The sequence below is a fragment of the Microtus pennsylvanicus genome, chromosome 8 (genome assembly GCF_037038515.1).
Source record: "Microtus pennsylvanicus isolate mMicPen1 chromosome 8, mMicPen1.hap1, whole genome shotgun sequence".
NCBI classification, from domain to species: domain Eukaryota; kingdom Metazoa; phylum Chordata; class Mammalia; order Rodentia; family Cricetidae; genus Microtus; species Microtus pennsylvanicus.
The window spans coordinates 32,602,504-32,621,113 of NC_134586.1; the positions used below are offsets into that span (position 1 = coordinate 32,602,504).

The following is an 18,610-nucleotide window of genomic DNA, read 5'->3' on the forward strand; positions in this document are numbered from 1 at the left end:
ATCAGGGAAATGAAGACAGCACAAGGAACAAGGAGCCTAAGTGTCTAAATAGGAGCATCCAGAGGGGCCATGACCTGAACTATACATAAGTGTCTATGACCCCATGGCAGCCCTAGTGTGTGCCAGGCCCTAAATTCCATCCTCAGTTCTGCCAAAAAAAAAAAAAAAAAAAAAAAAAAAAAAAAAACAAGAAAGAAAGAAAGAAAGAAAGAAAGAAAAAAAAATAGATTAAGCCATATTGGAACTAATAGGAACTCAAACAATGTGTATGGATGCTGCCTCTTCAGGAGAGGACCTTATCTTCCCCCATCTCTGGGAGAGACTGAACTGAAGGGTCTGTTTCTGAAGTGTAACTTTACAGGGGAGGGCTGTAACCAAGAGCGCTACGTGGACATCATGGATCCCTGGAGAGGAGGGAAGAGCAGGGGAACTTGATTATATTTAGATTCTTTTAAAAACCCATTACCACGTTCTTTTTTTAAAAAAATATTTTTATTTATTTTTCCATACAATATTTTGATCATATGATGTCCCCTCCACCTACCCCTCCCCACCCATTTCTCATATCCACCCAACTTTATGTCCTTTCTCCCTAAAACAAAACAAAGCAACAAAACAAATACCAACACAAATAAGCAAACTATATTAAAAAAAACCAGCAAGACAAAAATATGAAAATGAAACTATATCAGTCATGGGAACTAGGGGGAAATAACTACTACTATTTGTTATTCTGGCAAATAAATATAGCAATAAAATGATTCCTAAAGACATATTGCTATACCCACAGATCAGAATATTGCCCAACCATCATCAAAGAATCTTCTTGTAGTAGAAGGGAATTAACACGGAGACTCACAGATAGACAATGTGCAGGGAGTGAGAGACTTTGGAGCATTCAGCCCTAAATGGAACATCCTAAATCCTCACCTCAGAGCTCAGGAAGCAATGCAGAAGAGGAGGCAGAAAGATTGCAAGAGCCAGAGGTGGTGGACGATTGCAAGGAAACAACAGGAAGGATACACGTGAACTCACAGAGACGGTGGCAGCACACACAAGGCCTGTACTGGTGCAAACCAAGAAAATCCCAACACTGAGAAGGGGAACTGGACACAAAGTCTCGCCCCCTAATCAAGATGCTACCTTCAAATGATACTCACTGTCACTGGGGATACCAGCCACACCGCAGGGCAGGTCCCACGGCTAGGAGTAACTGGCCAGTGCAAAACAGACATCAAAAACGTGTGTGTGTATTGGTGTCCTCTTTGGTTTGACTTGCTATTTTTTTGTCTTAATTTTTTTTAAAATTTAGTTTGTGTCCATAAGCACCTTTTAATAAGAAAATAGATATTCTGAAAACATAGCTGAACAATTAAACTGTCAAGGCCATCCACACAAGACAGTTTGGAGAGCCTAAGAGACTAAGAAGACACGACACAACATGAAAACTGTGGTGTACGGCTGGTTCAGGAGTTCCTGGGGAAACCGAGAGTCCTGCAGCAGCCTGGCACCTGAGCTCTGAAGAGGGAGCCGAGGTGGAAGGTAACAGTGTAAGGAAAACAGAAACTCCCCAGGACAGACCGGAACTCTGCACCAGTCTTTACAACTATCTTCTTTTTGATATTTCCCAGTTACTCTAAAAAATTACTCTGTTTTTTATGTGTATGAATGTTTTCCTTGCACGTACGTATCTTCACCACAGAGGTCACACTGGAACCGGAGTTATGGATGGTTGTAAATTGGTACATGGGTGCTGGGAATCAAACCTGGATCCTAAGGAAGAGCAGCAATGCACTTTACCACTGAGCCATCTCTCCGGGTCCACTGGTTATTATTAAATAAAAATTCTATTTTATGTGTGTGGATGTTGTGCTTGCATGCATGTTTGTGCACTGTGTGTGAAGTACCAGAAGAGGGCATCAGATTCCTTGAAACTGGATTTACAGATGCTTGTGAGCCACCATATAGATGCTGGGAATCAAACCCTGTTCCTCTGGAAGAGCAGTGAGTGCTCTTAACCACTGAGCCATCTGTCTAGTTCCTGCAACTATCTCCTATGAAGCTAACATTATTTCAAAATAAAAGTTTAAGTTTTAATGAAGGAAGAGAATGCTGAGTGTCTAGAGAGCATGGAGAATCCTTCTCACCCTTCCAGGTCTTAGACATATAGAGCTGTCTAGTAAATGTTTACTGAATGATAGAAAGATGGACAAATGAAGGCCAGGATGGACTATGGCATTTGTCCAGCACACGCAGGTCCTGTGTTTGATTTCCAGCACTGCCAGGAAGCAAAATAAAAAAAAAAAATATGGGCCAAAAATTAGACATAAATGAGTGCGAGGGAAGGAAGTGAGACTGGGGAAGGAGGCTGAAGATAGCTGGCAGCCCTGGATTTCCTTCATAAGTAAAGGGAGGTTAAATAAAAACATGGTTGATATGTGCTCATGTGCACAAACATAATTTGTGTGCGGAGGGTGGGAAGCAGGGAGGGGGAAGGAGAGGGAGAGAGAGGCAGTGACAGATAATGGGGAGAAATGGGCTTGTGCCACCACACACATGTGGAGCCAGAAGACACCTGTGTGGAGTCAGATCTTTCTTCCACCTTCACATGGGCGCGGGGGGTTGAACTCAGGTCACTAGGCTTGCACTGTAAGCACCTTTTTCCACCAAGCCCTGTCACTACCACGCCACTACCACTCCCACCTCTTCTTTGAGACAGGGTCTCACTATGTAGCTGTGCCTGTTCTGGAACTCTCTCTGTAGACCAGGCTGGCCTCAAACTCACAGAGATCCGCCTGCTTCTACCTCCAAGCGCTGGGATTAAAGGTGTGTGCCGGAACACCCAGTTCTGTTCTACTTTTCATTTAAATTAGCCCAGAAGCTTTATGCATTTATTCCCTACCGTGCTTAGTGCAGTGTAAGCCAACACGGAAGCTGAAGCAACAGCTAAAGAATCCCCTGTCCACATCTTCCTGTGTAACTAATGTCCTAGTTGGGCCCTGCTCCCCTTGCCAACTTGACAAAAGTTAGTGTTGTCTGGAGAGAAGAATTAAAATGTCTCTATAAATTTCCCATAGGCAAATCCATAGTATATATTATTGATTAATAACTGGTGTGGGTAGGCTGAGGTGGGCCCAGCCCAGTGATGGCAGTGTCACCCCTGGCATATGTAAGAAAGGAACTGAACAAGTCAAGGACGCAAGTCAGTAAGCAGCACTCCTCCGTGGCTCTGTCTCCGTTCCTCCAGGCTGCTGCCTTCACTTGTCCTCCTGACAGTCTACAACTGTAAGATAGAATAAACCATTTCTTCTCCATTGCTTTGGGTGTGGTCTCTGCTGCAGCAATAGAAATCCTAGCTAAGACATCACTCCTAATTATTCTTTACATAAATACATTTGTATTATGACTTCTAAACAGAAGTGGAATCATGCCATGAATACAAATTTCTGTCTCTCATCATACCTAAGCTCCTCCTGGCCTGCAAGACTTCTGCAGCCATCGCTACAGTGGCTGAATGGTGTTCTGTGGCAGAGATGCACAAGCCTTTCTTATGCTGCTGGAAGACAGGTCCATCGTCATCTATCCTCAACCTCAGAAAATGAAATTCACTATTACCAACATCTAACTAACACGAGTTCACAGCTATCTTCTGTAATTATTTCTTGATTATGTAAAGCTCTCTAATTTTGTTTGTTTGTTTTTGCTTTTCAAGACAGGGTTTTTCTGTGTAACAGCCTGCTGTCCTGGAACTAGCTCTTGTAGACCAGACTGGCCTCGAACTCCCAGAGATCCATCTGCCTGCCTCTGCTTCCTGAGTGCTAATATTAAAGGCATGTGCCGCCACCACCTGGCCTAACTCCTTAATTTTTGAAGTCTTTTCTAGCAGTATCTTCATGTCTTCAGGGCAAATAGATAGATGTGTGTCTACTTACAAATAAGTTCTCTCCAAAGAGATAAAATATTGTCCTCATACAGAGAACTTTTATGAACACAGCTATCAAAGCCATGCTGAGCCCTGCCTCTTACCACACGAGCAGTCAAAGCCAAGCATTCAATCCTGCAGGCCTTGCTGGTCCTGTGTGAACTGTGAGGAAAATCACAGCCCCCACCTAGCGGGGCTGCTGTGGATCTTTACTGTGATGACCTGAGCACGCGAAGCCTGGCGTGCACCTGTGCTATTAACAGCAGCGGGGGTGCCCACGGCCTCCAAGGGTACTCAGTGACCCACATCTCCATCAACTTCTCGGTAATTCTGATGCACTTGCTCCGGTCTGTGAACTTAAATTTGGGACGCACTAGAGAGGGTAGCCTTGGAGCCAAGAGATAAAAACAAAATAAACTCATGGGGCTTCTTCTCATGTCCTCAAAATCCCTGACTGGCACTGTGGCTTCCCATGCTGCTCACTATGGTGTGCCAGCCAGGAGCATCCATGTCTCTGGGGCACTTGGTCCTCTTCTCAGCGTGCATGCTCAGAGGAACCTGGGGTGTACCCACAGCCACCAGGCTTCAACAGCAGCGCTCCCCTCACCCCGCCATGACTCTGCTTTTCTCACACTATACTTAGTCGCTTGTGGGGCTCCAAGTCCAGAGGTTCTGATCAACCTGGGACTCGGCTGCCGCAGTGAGCTTTGGTGCTAGCGATAGAAGCCAGGGCTGCACGTGTGTTACAACAGCACTCTAGTGCTGAGTGCATCATCGGCGCCATTGCTGGGTCTCCAGGTGGTTCTAACAACAGCTGAAGACCACTGCTCAACAGTGTGTAGCAGTTTCTAGAAAGGATGGACGCATGCTACCCATGGACATCACGGCTGCCTGGAAGCTGGCTGCACTCAGGCACACACCCCATCTGATCCCCCATCTCTGTAGAGAGAGTACCTATGTGCTCGGCAGACACCCAGACATTCTTACGCACAATCACTTCAGCGCTATAGAGTCTAAGAAAAAGAGCGCTTGCTTAGAAAGTGGTTCAGCGCAGCTTTTTCCTTACTGTAACTGATTATTTCCTGGACCACTCTGTATTCTTCACTCAAGGACCATACGTGATGAAGCAATCATGCTATCAAACTGGGTAGAGGAAAAGGAGGAACCTTCCTTTCGCTGTAGCCTGATGCCGCCGAGGTTGTGCATGCGTGAGGCCGGTCAGCAGAAGCAGACATGCGCTACATCGCCTCTATCTGCTTGCTGCCCTTGGGGGCAACTCCTCTCCTAGCGTCAAAGACATTAAGAAGATATTAGACAGCATGGGCATGTGGGCATCGAGGCGGACGATGACCGGCTCAACACGGTCATCTGCGAGCTGAATGGAAAAACATTGAGGATGTTATCTCCCAGGGTGTTGGTTTGCCTGCTGGTGGGGCTGTGGCTGTGTCTGCCACCTCTGGCTCTGCAGCTCCTGCTGCTGGTTCTGCCCCTGCTGCAGCAGAGGAGGAGGAGGAGTCTGAGGAGTCGGATGATGACATGAGATTTGCCTTGTTTGATTAAATCTCTGCTCCCCTGCAAATAAAACCTTTTTATGTATCTTGAGAAAAAAGAACCAACATATCCAATCTATACAATGATTGTAAGACATTCCTGATTTTAGAAAATCTGATAATATGAAGAAGGGCGCAGAAAGAGGATGATGAGGCAGGAGGACCTGAGATTGCAGTAGTGTGCTAGACTCCTTTCCCATCCTGGCATCTAGCACAGCCCCTGCTGCTCCGCACCTGGTGGCTGCAGACAACTGAACCAGTTAACTTCTCCAGGCCTGCTACACCACCCACCTTGCTCCTAGTATCTGGTCCTGGAGCAGCTGGTCGGGGGAGGCTCTGAGTGCTAAGAAGTTCCCATCCAGAACAGCAGTCCCACATCCTCAAGATCCATTTCCTTCCCTCTCAGCATTTGCTCTGTGTCAGTTTTAGCCCTGGAATTCTCCAGACGAGGATGGGGTGAGGGCTGGCAAGCCAGAGAACTAGATCTGAATTTCAGGCATCTCCCTGAGCTCCCTGAGCTCCTCTACTCCGGCCTCCTGCCACACCACCACCTGCCACTCTCTGACGTCCCCTTTTTAATGTTCCCCTTTATGCAGCAAGCAGGGGGGGGGGGGAGTGGCTTCACTCTTATTGTGGCAGCAGAATGACTTACACTCAGGCTTACACAGCAGAAGAGCACCGGCCACTGTCAGCAGGTGCCTGCTAACTCCGCACCTAACTGGTTTCAAGACCCAGAGAAAGTTTTCCCCTCGTCTGCAAATGGAAAGGTTTTTGAGGGGCTGGGACAGTGTGTGCTGTCAGGTGCTCGGCTAGCATACAAGCAGCCCTGGGGGTTCAATCTGCAGCACCTAAACCAGTGTAGAAACCCTAGCCCTCAGGTGGAGGCAGGAGAATTGAAGTTAAAGGTCATTCTTAGCTACACAGGGAGATCGGAGCCAGCTTGGATTTAGTGACCCAATCTCTATCTCAAGTGTTAAAAAGGAAGGAGGAAGGGAGGGAGGAGTGGGAAGGCAGGAACTCAGAAAAAAGGAACAAGGAAGGAAGGAAAGGGGGGGAGGGAGGAAAGGGGGAGAGAGAAGAAAAAGTGCTGATTTGTTTCCTCTCAAAGGCCTCTCTTCAGATGTGGAGAATTTTTGATGACATCATAGAAAAAAAAGGAATCACAGCTAGGGCCCAGAACAGCAGAGCCCAGTGAAGCTCAGTCCCACAGGGTCTAAGAGCACCCGAGAGGTGTTTAGGAAGAGCCTCCGTATCAACTCAGAAAATGACATTCCTCTAGAAATCTAAGTCAACTGTCAAACATGACTTCAGGAAAAAAAAAAAAGCTGTGCAGAAGGTCCGACATGGCTTACTCTTGGGTGACCTTTGGTAACTGACAACATCTGAGCTTAATTTTCCCATCTCTCCAGCGATTCTCACCTGCATGCAGCACAGACTGAGAACGGGGCTATCACCCAAGAAGCAGTAACCATAGCAACACCGCAGACACCCCTTGCTGCAGTCACCTCCCCACATCCTATTCCAGTTCAGACTGTCACCACAGACCACCTCCATCTTCAGTTTCAAGGTCCTTTTATAACAGGTAGAAAAAAAAAATAAGGGCACAAGGGCCAACTGATCAACACTCCCTGGGTCTCAAGTTTTATCATCCACAAATGCAGAGTCGAACCCAAATGCTATCTACATTCTATCAGCTAAGAACATTACACTCCATGCCGCAGCAGACGCCCAGCCTCAGAGAAGACGGGCACTTCTGGGTAGGAGGGAATAAGAAACCTTTGAGCAGAAATGAACAGGAATCAATTTCTTAGAACACCCTGACCTAGGATGAGACATATAGAGCAGGGGTGATTAGCTAAACAGGAACATCTGCCACGCACCCACAAACGGGGGTCAGGCTTAAAAGGCGAGGGGAGTTCTCCTATGGAGAAGGCATGCAGGGGGCAGACATGCACCACACAGGAGATGACAGAGCCCATTTGACAAGGGGCTAAGTATTAAGTATCATTTAATCTTCCTTTGAGGATTTGAAAGCGACTCCAAAGTCTCCTGGTGCTTCGGCAGCTAATTTGGAGCCCTGGTCTCAGGAGAAGTTATCTGGGGTAGTAAGGGCAGGTGAACAAGCTTAATAACAGAAATAAAGACTGACTAGGAGTTCTGGGTTCTAAACCTGGCTTTGCCACAAAGTAACTGCATGAACTCGGCAGATTCACTTCCTTTATGACACAGCAGCAGAACAGAATTGAAAAGGAAGGCTGCTTCAAGGTTTATAAATGTGTGTTCCTTTCTGCTTTGCCGAGAGCATGCAGCTCGGTGAAGTGGCGCAGCTGGGATCTGGCAACTGTCCATGGAGCAATTTGCAGAAAACTATAACAGGAGAAAAAAGAGGGCAAAACAGTCAAGCTGGCCATCTTCAGTTGGAGGGTTTTCCTGCGAGGATCCCATACAAATGGCTACTTCCAACTCTCAAAAACTTGATATCCCAGGCAACGGTCAAAGACTCCTTTTTAAAAGCTCAGGGAAGAAAACGCACATCTCAAGTGCACTCCAAGGTCACGGTCTTGAACAAAGACACAAAGAATTACCTAACACTAAGTGGTAGCTAAGTGAAGAGCAGGTCCCGCTAGCAGCAGACAGAAGCCCAGGAGCCACAGGAGAACCTGCTGTAATTATGAAGCATTTTCTACCCCTCAGTAACTGTGCCGGAGGAAGATGAGCAACGCTTTCTCCAGGGACAGGCAGCAGGATGCCGCTACTGGCTGCTCCCAGGTCCTCACAAGAACTGACTTGGAAGGGGACAGTATTGCATAGCAATTCAGTGCCACTGCGGAGCCAACTCTGCCCAGCTGAAATCAGCGCTTCTTGCAGGAAATAAGAACTTAAATGGGGGCCATTTCTGAGCCTGCCAAGTGTGTAAGAACGTAGATCATGTGATGCTGGGGAAGCAAGCAGCAGTGTGTGGCAGTGATCATTAGCACTAGTGATCTGGACACGGCTCCCATAGGCTTGGGACAGCCAACCCTGGCTGTCTCTCCTCCACTCAGGGTTCTGTGACTTCACCTTTGTATTTTAAATAATCCATGGTAAGAATCCCAGTGCAGAGGAAATGAGCAAACACTACAAAATCTGGTGAGTCCTCCTTAAGGACCAGCTGTTAAGACACTAACCAGCACACCACTGACTACAAACCTTAAAATGCTCCAGGATGGTGAGCTGGGTCAGACGATAAGATGCTTCCTGGACAACTATGTGCACTTGGTGGTCTGGATTTGTTTCCCAGAATTCAAGGTGTGAGAAAAGAACCGACTCTTGCAAGCTGTACACCCCCTTCTCTCTCTCTCTCTTTCACACACAGACACACACACACAAAATTAAAAATATCTAAGCATTTCTCTCTTCAATTTAGTATTTCTTTATCTAAAGAGCTTTTCTTTAGAGAAAAATCAAGATGCAGGTGAGTTGGGAAGGAATAATTCATATATTAAAAAAAAAATCACCTACCGGGTAGTGGTTGGCACACGCCATAATCCCTGCACTTGGGAGGCAGAGACAGGCAGATCTCTGTGAGTTCAAGGCCAGCCTGGTCTATAGAGAGAGTTCCAGGACAGGTCCCAAAGCTACATAGAAACCCTGTCTTGAAAAACAAAAACAAACAAACAATATCACTGGATGGTGGTGGTACATGTCTTAATCCCAGCACTCGGAAGGCAGAGGCAGGGAGATCAGATCTCTGTGAGTTTGAGACCAGTCTGGTCTACAGGGCAAGTTCCAGGACAGTCAGGGCTATAAAAGAAACCCTGTCTTAAAAAACAAAAACAAAACAAAACAAAACAAAATCTGAACAGGGGTTGGAGAGAGGGCTCAGCGGTTAAGAGCACTGACTGCTCTTCTAGAGGACCCAGGTTCAATTCCCAGCACCTATATGGCAGCTCACAACTGTCAGTAACTCCAGGATCCAGTACCCTCACACAGATATACATACGGCTAAACACCAGTAAAATAATTTTTAAAAAATCTGACAGTAACGAAGTATGAGAGTCAAAAACAGTAAAAATATTATACACCTTCTAAAAAGGGGTATGGAGCATGATATCGTTCTAAAAGGCTGCAATCAAACAGAATATGGTATAATTTTTGTTTCAAATAATGCACAGAAAAGGTTACAAGAAAACATAATAATTTACTTCAAAAACAACACAAAGCTGAGTATGGTGGCACAGGCTCACAATCACAGAACTTGGGTGGCTGAGGCAGGAGAATCTCAGGGTCCAGATCATCCTGAGCTATGTATCAATACTTTCCCTTGAAAATAAAATAAAAATCTCAAAACTTAAAATCAGTGGCTAAAGAACTGTGAAGCTTTGCAATGGCGGTAGCGAGCTGAAGCTGGAGATTAAGCACACGCAGAAGCACAGCGAGCACAGCACACTGACACACCGTGCTTGCACTAGCTATTATTATTATTATTATTATTACTCTTATGATAGTTGTGTGTGTGAAGCGCATGCGCACTATGGTGTATATGGAGTTCAAAGCCAACTCTATAGAGTTGGTCCTCTCTTTCCACTTTTGCTTGGGTTCCAGAGATCGAGCCCAGGTCTCCAGGCTTGGGTGACAAGCACCTTCAACCAGTGAGCCATCTTGTCAGCCAGGAGATGACCTATATGTGGCTCAAATCATTGAGTGCATCATAACCAGAACTTTACAAAGATAAACCATGAGCAGAGCTGTGGTTCAGTGGCATAGTGCTTACCTTGCATGCAGGAGGCCCTGGGTTCCATCCCCAGCATTGTGTGTATGCCTGTGTGTGTGTGTGTGTATGCATGTGCGTATGTTTCTCACCATCCCACCATAATTCACCACATTCATATTCTCTCTTTCTCAGTTGTCCTGGAACTTGCTCTGTAGACCAGGGTGGCCTAGAACTCACAGATCCACCTGCCCCTGCCTCCCGAATGCTGAGCTTATAAATGAGTGTGATCACAACTTGCTTCTGTGCTGATCATTTTGTTCACATCAGCATGTTTAGTTTTCACCACATCACGGAAAGAGAGGCTCTGTGGTATTTGACAGAAATACCAAGGCAAGGCAGTCACTCCGCTTCCCTGGGGCCACAGAACTAGCAGGTACCAGCACTGGCATCAGATCCAGGTCTGTTTAGAACTTCAGGGTCAAGCAGAGATGGCCTGCACCAGAGCAATGTAGAGATGGAAGGCAGGAAGTGCAAGGTTCTAGGAAGCTGGCCATAGGCTCGAGGTGACCGTCAGTATCTTATTCTTCCTGTAGGAAATGCAGACACTGTAACACCCATTTCACAGATGTAGTGTGGGATTTGGGGCTTGTGAAAGCCCCTGTGGAAGTGTGTTCTGTAAATGGCTGTTGGTGAAGTGACACTGGGGGCAGGGGCATCTGTTTGCTGCACTCAACCAGACCATTGGCAGCTTTAGATCCTGCTGACTGTCAGCTGGGCTGTGCAGCAGGCTGGACTCGAAGTTACAAAAGGCCTGGTCTATTTGGCAGCCACCACAACATCTGTCCTATTATCACTTGGGCAAAAGAAGGATTTTAAGAGTTCTACCTTCATTCTTTGAGGACTTTTCCTCTGAAAAAGAAAGTGAGAGCGCAGCTGATTTTAACACAAAGACGTCCTGGCTGGGTGTGGAGCTTGGCTTAGCATTCACAAGGCTCTGGGTTCTCGAGTCAAACTGACCATCAGTTAAGGGCCTCTTTTCTCAACTCTCATACATTTTACTAACGTTACTCCACCTGATTTCACAACTTCCTAATACCTTCAGATCATCTTAATCCACAACCTGATGTGTGGCTCAAATTGCATACAAATGCAATATATCTTATTACTTAAGAAAACATTTGCAATACTCTTAGTCATTCAAAAGAATTTGATTGAGGGCCTCAGACAAGCGCTACACACACTCCACAAACAACAACTGATCAATACGGGCCCTGGTTAACAGTCACACATGGCACAAAAAGGGACTGTGTGGAGGGAGGTCACACATGGCCGGCCACCCCGTGCGAATGCTCTGCCGTGGGAGAGCATCACTAAGACAGAGACTGTTGTAGGATGCTCACAGGAGGATGACACACTGCGAGTGAAAGCAGACAGAAAGGGATCTAGGTGCAGTTGACTGGGTGACAGCGTAGGATGTAGAGTCTGGATGAAAGTGGGCAGGCTTAGTTAGCGCAGTGGTTTATGGGGAGGGTAGTAGAGGATGGGCAGAAAGGCACGGGGGTTAGAAGAAGGCCCCACTAGGCTCTGTTCACTGAATGAGTGGCATGAGCCATCTGAGGACGACTCTTTCATAGCAGGATTATGCAAGATGGGAGCAAGAAGATTCCAGACAAGATCGGTGATGAGGCTGGGAATCAAACACAGGGCATTTCTAGAGAGAAAACGGATCTCTTCATCACTAACAGAAGGGAGCAGTCATACCACCGAGCTAAGAGAGAGATAGAGAGATCCCAAGGAGGACTTGAACTGCGGACAGTGGGGACAGAGAAGAAAATGTTCTAGAATGCACTGTAAAGGGTCAAGAAAATGAGCTTCAATTTGATAGTGGTCTATTACAATGCAAACTTCAAAAATTTAAACTGCCTAACAAAATGATACCCATAGATTCTGACCTTTGTCCTTTGACCTTGGAAGAAATCACTGTAGTGTTTGAGCAAGGAGACCTGCACGGTGTGGTCATCATACTTGACTAAGAAGTATGGCAGGGCGGTGACTCCTTCGGCTTGACATAGGTCATCGTAGGCACGCTCGAGGGCCTGCATCTGGAAACAGTGGAGGTGAGGGCACGCTCTAGGAAAGAGTTCTGAGCTAAAGGCCAAAGCCATCCAAGGAACCGCAAAGCCAGCTAGCTAGAAAAAACTGAGTTCCCCAAGTGCCCACTGACACCAGTTCTTAACTTTTCTATAACATTTTCCCTGTGTTATGCCTTCACAGGGCCACAAAGGCAGCACTTCGTAGGTCAGAATGGTGGCTGCCTAAGCTGTCAACGGGGTTACAGAGGTAACCAAGTGTTCTGTGAGGAACCAGCAGGCCAAGCAGTGAGAAAACTTGTCATTATCTTGTACAGTTTTGTTGACATAATCCACATGCCCTAAAATTCACTCGGAGGGCAGAATCATTGTCTTGAAAATTTTCATTTTTTATTTTTATTTTATGTTTTGCTTTTATGTGTGAATGTGTACCAGGTGCCTGCAGTACCTGTGGAAGCCTGAAGGGGGCATCAGATCCCCTGAAGCTGGAGTTAGTCGTGAGAGGCTAGGAGCCAAACCTGGGTCCGTAGCACCAACAAGCACTCTTAACTAATGAGCCACCTCTCCAGTCCAGAACTCATGATTGTTTTTTCCTCTTAGTAGCATGTTATGAGCCTGGGTAATAGTTCCGGAGATGATCTGAAAGCTTCTTCTTTTCTCCTTAAACATGAACATTCAACTAGAATGTGCTGGCTTAAGTTAGGTTTTTTTCCTTAGGAAACTAGCTACAGAAAACTACAAGCACGCATTTGTTCTAAAGTAATGCTTAAATCTTTTTTTTTTTTTTAAAAAAAAGGTTTATTTTTATTTCATGTATATGAGTAAGTACTTTTGTGTATGTGTGTCTGTACACCACACGCATGTAGTGACCACGAGGCCAGAGGAGGGTCTTGGTCCTCCTGGAGATGGAGTTCCGGCTGCCTGAAGCTACCATGTGGGTGCTGGCATTGGGACCTGGGTAAGAGCAGTAAAGCACTCTCCACCCCCACCCTGCCTTTACATCTTTGCCGGCTTCAGAATTCTGCATCTTACTGATTGACATGCTTCTGGAATTCAGATCATCTTGTCTCTCAGTCAAGGTCTTAAGAACAATCAGAATTTTCCAGCTAGGTCTGTGTTCTGCCAGCCTGATTATTGTAACTGTTCTTGGGACTGATCTCTATGGGCCTCCTTGAAGGAAAGAGCTAGACCTGCAAGTCCGTTTGGTCTGGGGTGGGGGGTGCAGAGACTTGTGCTTGTTTCTCAGACTCTCCTGAAGGGCTGTGGCTTTATGTCTTCCCTACTGAAAATGAAAAACACACTTTCGTAAATTCTCAGTCTTTCAAAATGTTCTGCAATTCCTCCCTGTGGTTTTAGCATTTCACAAATCTCCATAGGCCACCTGGAGGACAATGGCTCCTCCTCTCCACACTGACCTTATCAGCACTTGGTAAACACAGCCCCCCCCCCCCCCCCCCCCCGCACCATCTGCAGGGCTCCCCAGGTGCCTTTGCTCCAGCCAGAGAGCTGATGCTCAGCTTGGTGTGAGCCACACACCTGCTCTCACAGTTAAGCCCAACTTTACCTGCATTTGTTTTACTGGCTGATACCTGTTTTGGTGAAAGCCTCTGATCCAAGCCCACAGGCCCCTGGATTAGAGGGATGCTCTCAGGAAGGCAGAGGGCAGGACAGCAAAACCAATAGTAGAAGTGGTACTTCTTCAGGTCCTAGGGGAAACACAAGTCAGAACAAAGTTGTAACACTGGTCCTGTGACTCAAAGCACCACACACCTATTAGTGTAAGATATTAAGCCAGGAGCAGTGGTGCATGCCTGAGAGGTGAAGGCAGGAGGAACAGAGTTTAAAAAAATCCTGAGCTACACAGTAAGTTAGAGGCCAGCCTGGGTTACATAAGACCCAGCTTTAAAGGAAGAGCCGGGTGCATTAAAAGCCAGCGCACACAATAAGTATACCCGATCATCTCCATCAGAGATCGCTGGAGAACACAGAACTTCTGCCTGGACCCTGGGCTTCCTGCCCATATCTCACATATATTAGTAAACAGACTTTCTCACTCAGAAACAGAAGTTGAACCCTTGACCCCTGCGTGCTTTAGTAAGAAGCTACCCTAGGAGTAGCCTCTTGTCCCATTTTACACCCAGCAGGCTTCTCATGGAGACCCCACCAAAACACACAGCTGTGCTATTCAGTCCTGAGAAAGCGGTGCTGATCTGTTCTCCTCTGCGCCCTGGAGGGAACCTTCCCCAAGGGCTTGGTGTTTGAAGAGGCTCAGATTTTGCAGATTTCAGACGATTTACATATGAACCCTGAAATGCCCTGTGAATGGGACCTAAGCCTAGACAGAGTTATATAAGTCTTATTTCCACGGCCTGCATGAAATTTTATATAGTATTTTTAGGGCAGCAGTGTTTGAAGTGTGGAATTTCCACTGTGTTACCATGTCAACATTCAAAGTCCTGATCTGGAAACATTGACTTAAGATTAAAGATGCTCTCCCTCCTACTGAAAAAGCGTGGGATAAAACCGAACTCTCTGAATATGGTGGACAATGAGGGCTGCTGAGAAGCCAAGGACAATGGCACTGGGTTTTGATCCTACTTCATGTACTGGCTTTGTGGGAGCTTAGCCTGTTTGGATGCTCACCTTCCTAGACATGAATGGAGGGGGGAGGACCTTGGACTGCCCACAGGGCAGGGAACCCTGACTGCTCTTCGGATACACCAAGAAATTCTCTGTGGATATGACCGTTCCAGAGTTTTTATAGAAATGGAATCACTCAATGCCTTTTAAAATACAAATGTATATGTAGCACAGTTCCAGATGAGAGCCCAAAAATCAGTCTCCATCTTGTTCACTAACTGAAGAACTTAAAAAAAAAAATCCCTTTTTATAAAGGCAAAGCAAACTGTCAAACTGAAATTAATGAAGGGCCTCGCCCTCTGAGGCCTGAGAACTGCAGACAAGAGAACTGAAAGCCTGGGAGCCCACTCTCTTTCTCTGTGCTTAAGTGATTTGTCACAGCTGACCTTCAGCGAAAGGTTAAACAATTCAAGATGGGGGACGGCACAGGCACCGCCAGCTTATCAGGTCACCCCCAGAAGCCAAAGCTTTCTTAGAGTTGTACTTTCCCCCCGGGATACAAAGGATCTTGGACAAATTAAACATAAAGCCCTTTGTGTCTGAAGAGTTTAAAGGACACAATTACTCCTGGCAACACCACTCTACTCCTGAGAGAACACTGAGCACCAAAGACACTCCACTGGGAGCTTGTCTTCTTGGCAGAACTGGCCTTTGGGTTAAGAAAAGCCCATACCTCAACCTCTGACAATGAAACAAGATTGTCTTATCCTGCCAAGACAGGGTAGGATAGTTCTAAGAAAGTTCCTTGCCTTTAATAATGGTATGTCAGTTATGTTAGGCCTTAGCCAAAGTTGGTTGACTCAACATTGCAAACGAGACTTTGGGTGATTGCCCAGGTAGTCAGTTGTCTCCGTCAATTGTTGCACATTTTGGATATATCTCGTTTGTTAAGTAATATTTATTCCCTTCTCAGATCTTTGACGGAGTTGAAGATTATATAATTGTAGTTACTCTCTACATTATTTAGACTCCTTGAGATAGAATGTTTAGCAAAACTTTTGTTCTCAATATTGTTTGTTATATTTATTATTTGTTATTATTGTATATAATTGTATTTGGTTTAGTTCTGTCTTATTTAGACAAAAGGGGGAGATGTAGGGATAAGTCCCGCCCCTTAGGGGGCATGTTCGCCTCGGGCTAATGTTTACCTATAAATCTGGTGAGCGTGCTCCCAGCTGTCTCTCGGCAGGAACGGTGGTTCTGTAAGTCTATTTCCCCATTAAAGCTGTATATATTTTTACAATCTATCTGCATTCATTTACGCTGTTACACTTGTAACATTTTGCAAAAAAGGAAAGCAAGGCAGTTAGCCACTGGCTCTAGGAAGCTGCTTCAAAGTTTAATAAAAGCTGATGTTATTTTCTCATTAAGTCAAAACTGTTAGTTGGGATCCTTGGTATAAAAAATGAACTAATGCTTAGTTAATAAGAATTCTTAGTATATAAAGGTACTCATGATCAAGGAACAAACCTTTAGCACCAATTAAATCCATCCTATCAAGGAATTCATAAGTAGATAAATGATTGACATCCAAGCTGCACCTGGTAACCTGACATCCTCTCTCCCATCCCATCCCCCTCCCATAACTCACTGGGAAATGCTCTATTCTGTGCTGAATGACAGAAGTTGGGTCACTATGTCTGAGAAATTCTGCAATGGCTGTAGGGTGATCAAGAGGCACAGGCCAGTTCTGCACTGTTCACAGGTGCTGGCATGACTTCCACTATTCAGCAAGCTTCCTGTTAATGGTCCTAGCACACACTCCTGGGGAACAGCTCTCAGAGAGCGGAGCCTCCAGTTGGTCCACGGGGCCGAGTCAGGGCTGTGTAGTCTCCATCTATTTACTTACCGCGAAGGTCAAGAGCAGAAACTTGTTGAGGAGCAAGGGGTTTTCCAGAGCAGCGCCTGACTTTATGGCTTCCCAGATCTGCCAGAAGAACCAAAGGTGTTAGGTCGGGGGGGCTGCTGGTTTCTCTGTCCAACCACCGCTCTCCTTCCCTTCTAGCCTGCGCTGCTCTCAGACACTGAAGTGGCTCATTACACCTCTCTGCCTACTTCACACCGCCTCTCCAGCAGCCGTGCTCCATCATTATCAGTGGGCGAGAGTACCTGGCACCCTCCCTCAGGGGCACTCAGCACCGAGGAGGTAAGTAGACACTCACACCTTTGAGATACCCATCAGCAGGGATTCGCTACTGTCTGCTGTGTGCCTGGCATGTCATGGCTGCAGAGATAAAAAGCACATGTCCAGCTCCATGCAGGACTTCTGTCACAGAAGCAAGACACCTGACCTGTCAAGAAGTGGAAACTGGGAGGAGGAGAGGCTCTGAAATGAGCTATCTGAGCTAAACTACACAGTGTGGCTTTGCTTGCCTTTTTTCCTTTCTTTCTTTCTTTTTCTTTTTCTTTGGCTGGGCTGGAATTCTCTAAATAGAATAGGCTGGTCTCAAACTCAATAGATCCCCTGCATGTGCCTTCTGAGTGCTGGGATTAAAGGCGTGCGCCACCACGCCCATCCCCACGGTGGGGCTTTCTCAGGGCTCTATTTGGAGTTTTGAGAGATGAGAAAAGGAGCGTGGCCTCCACGTCTGAACACTAGGCTAGTGCTGTGTCTGTGGACAGAAGCCAGGTTGTCACCAGCTGGTCACAAGATGCTCACAGCTCAGTTGCTAACCTAAACTGCTACAAAAGCCACAGCAAATGCTGGAAAATGCATGTGTGAGAGGAAAGCAAACAGACATCACCATCCTGGAGGCGCTGGACCACGGAAGAGTGGACCCCACTTTCTGATGAGTTGGCTGGGGTGGGGTAGGGACCACAGGAGAAATCTGAGCCTGGTCAAGGTTGGAATTTTTCCCTTCGGGGAGTAAGGCCTGATGCAACGCTCTAGAGCTGCATCCACTTCGAGGGAGGTGACCACTGGGACCCACACAGTTTCTCGTTTCTCTGCCATATTGCCGTGGTTATTGCTAGTGTGGCTCTTGCAGAAGGTCCTTTATTAAACTGCCTTGTAGAATCCACACGACGGACAGTGACCACAGCAGAGTAGTTAGCTCTCTTGTGTACGGGGAGGGGATCCGGTTACCCCGAGATACTCGGCTGTAAAGAATCCCGGTGCGGTGCTGCAGGGAGCTAGATGTGCCCTCCTCACTGCTCAGTACCTCCCAACCATCCTCTCCGGCGTCTCCTGCTTCATCCCTCCCCAGCCTTACCCTCTGTTCTACAGTCTCCTTGTGTTGAATATGTTCACTTCTCCACGTGAGTGGGACTCGGCTTGTCGTTCTGTGCCCGACTCATTTTACTTCCTCTAAGGCCTTCCTGTCTACTCATGTTGTCACAGACGGCAGGATTTTATTCTTCTTCGTGGGTAAGGTCCCTGTGCGTATGTACCATATTCCCACATGAGCTCGCCTGCTCAGGGCACCCTGGCTACTGTGGACAGGCTGCAGGTGTACCTTCAGTGTTTAGATCTCACTTCCGCTAGATAAGACACACCCAGTGGTGGCACTCTGGGTTACCAGCTAGCAGCTGTACTGATTATATTCTCCGAAGGCAAACAAGATGCCATTTGTTTTCTAAGACTAGTGTGAAGACCCCGCAAATAAATGAGACAAGAAGACGGGCAAAGACCAACCCCTTCCACCCCATTCTTTCATTCGCCTCTACCTCAGAGGTGACGAGGCAAAGTAAAGATATATGGGTAGAGACAGCACGG

The 18,610-nt window shown here is 46.6% G+C and overlaps 1 protein-coding gene and 1 pseudogene across 5 annotated transcripts in view; one reads left to right on the forward strand and one right to left on the reverse strand.

Annotated features, from left to right (window-relative positions):
* The window catches only part of Atg7 (autophagy related 7), a 215,459-nt gene that overhangs the window by 163,397 nt on the left and 33,452 nt on the right, over positions 1–18,610 (reverse strand). For all 5 annotated transcript variants that reach the window (XM_075983126.1, XM_075983124.1, XM_075983122.1 and 2 more), the window contains 3 exons: positions 16,745–16,822; positions 13,845–13,961; positions 12,118–12,267 (listed from right to left, as the gene is read on the reverse strand). In XM_075983126.1, coding sequence (XP_075839241.1) covers positions 12,118–12,267 — 150 coding nt within the window. In that variant the 5' untranslated portion in view covers positions 13,845–13,961; positions 16,745–16,822. The remainder of the gene's footprint in view (positions 1–12,117; positions 12,268–13,844; positions 13,962–16,744; positions 16,823–18,610) is intronic.
* Positions 5,156–5,518, forward strand: LOC142855495 (large ribosomal subunit protein P2 pseudogene; annotated as a pseudogene).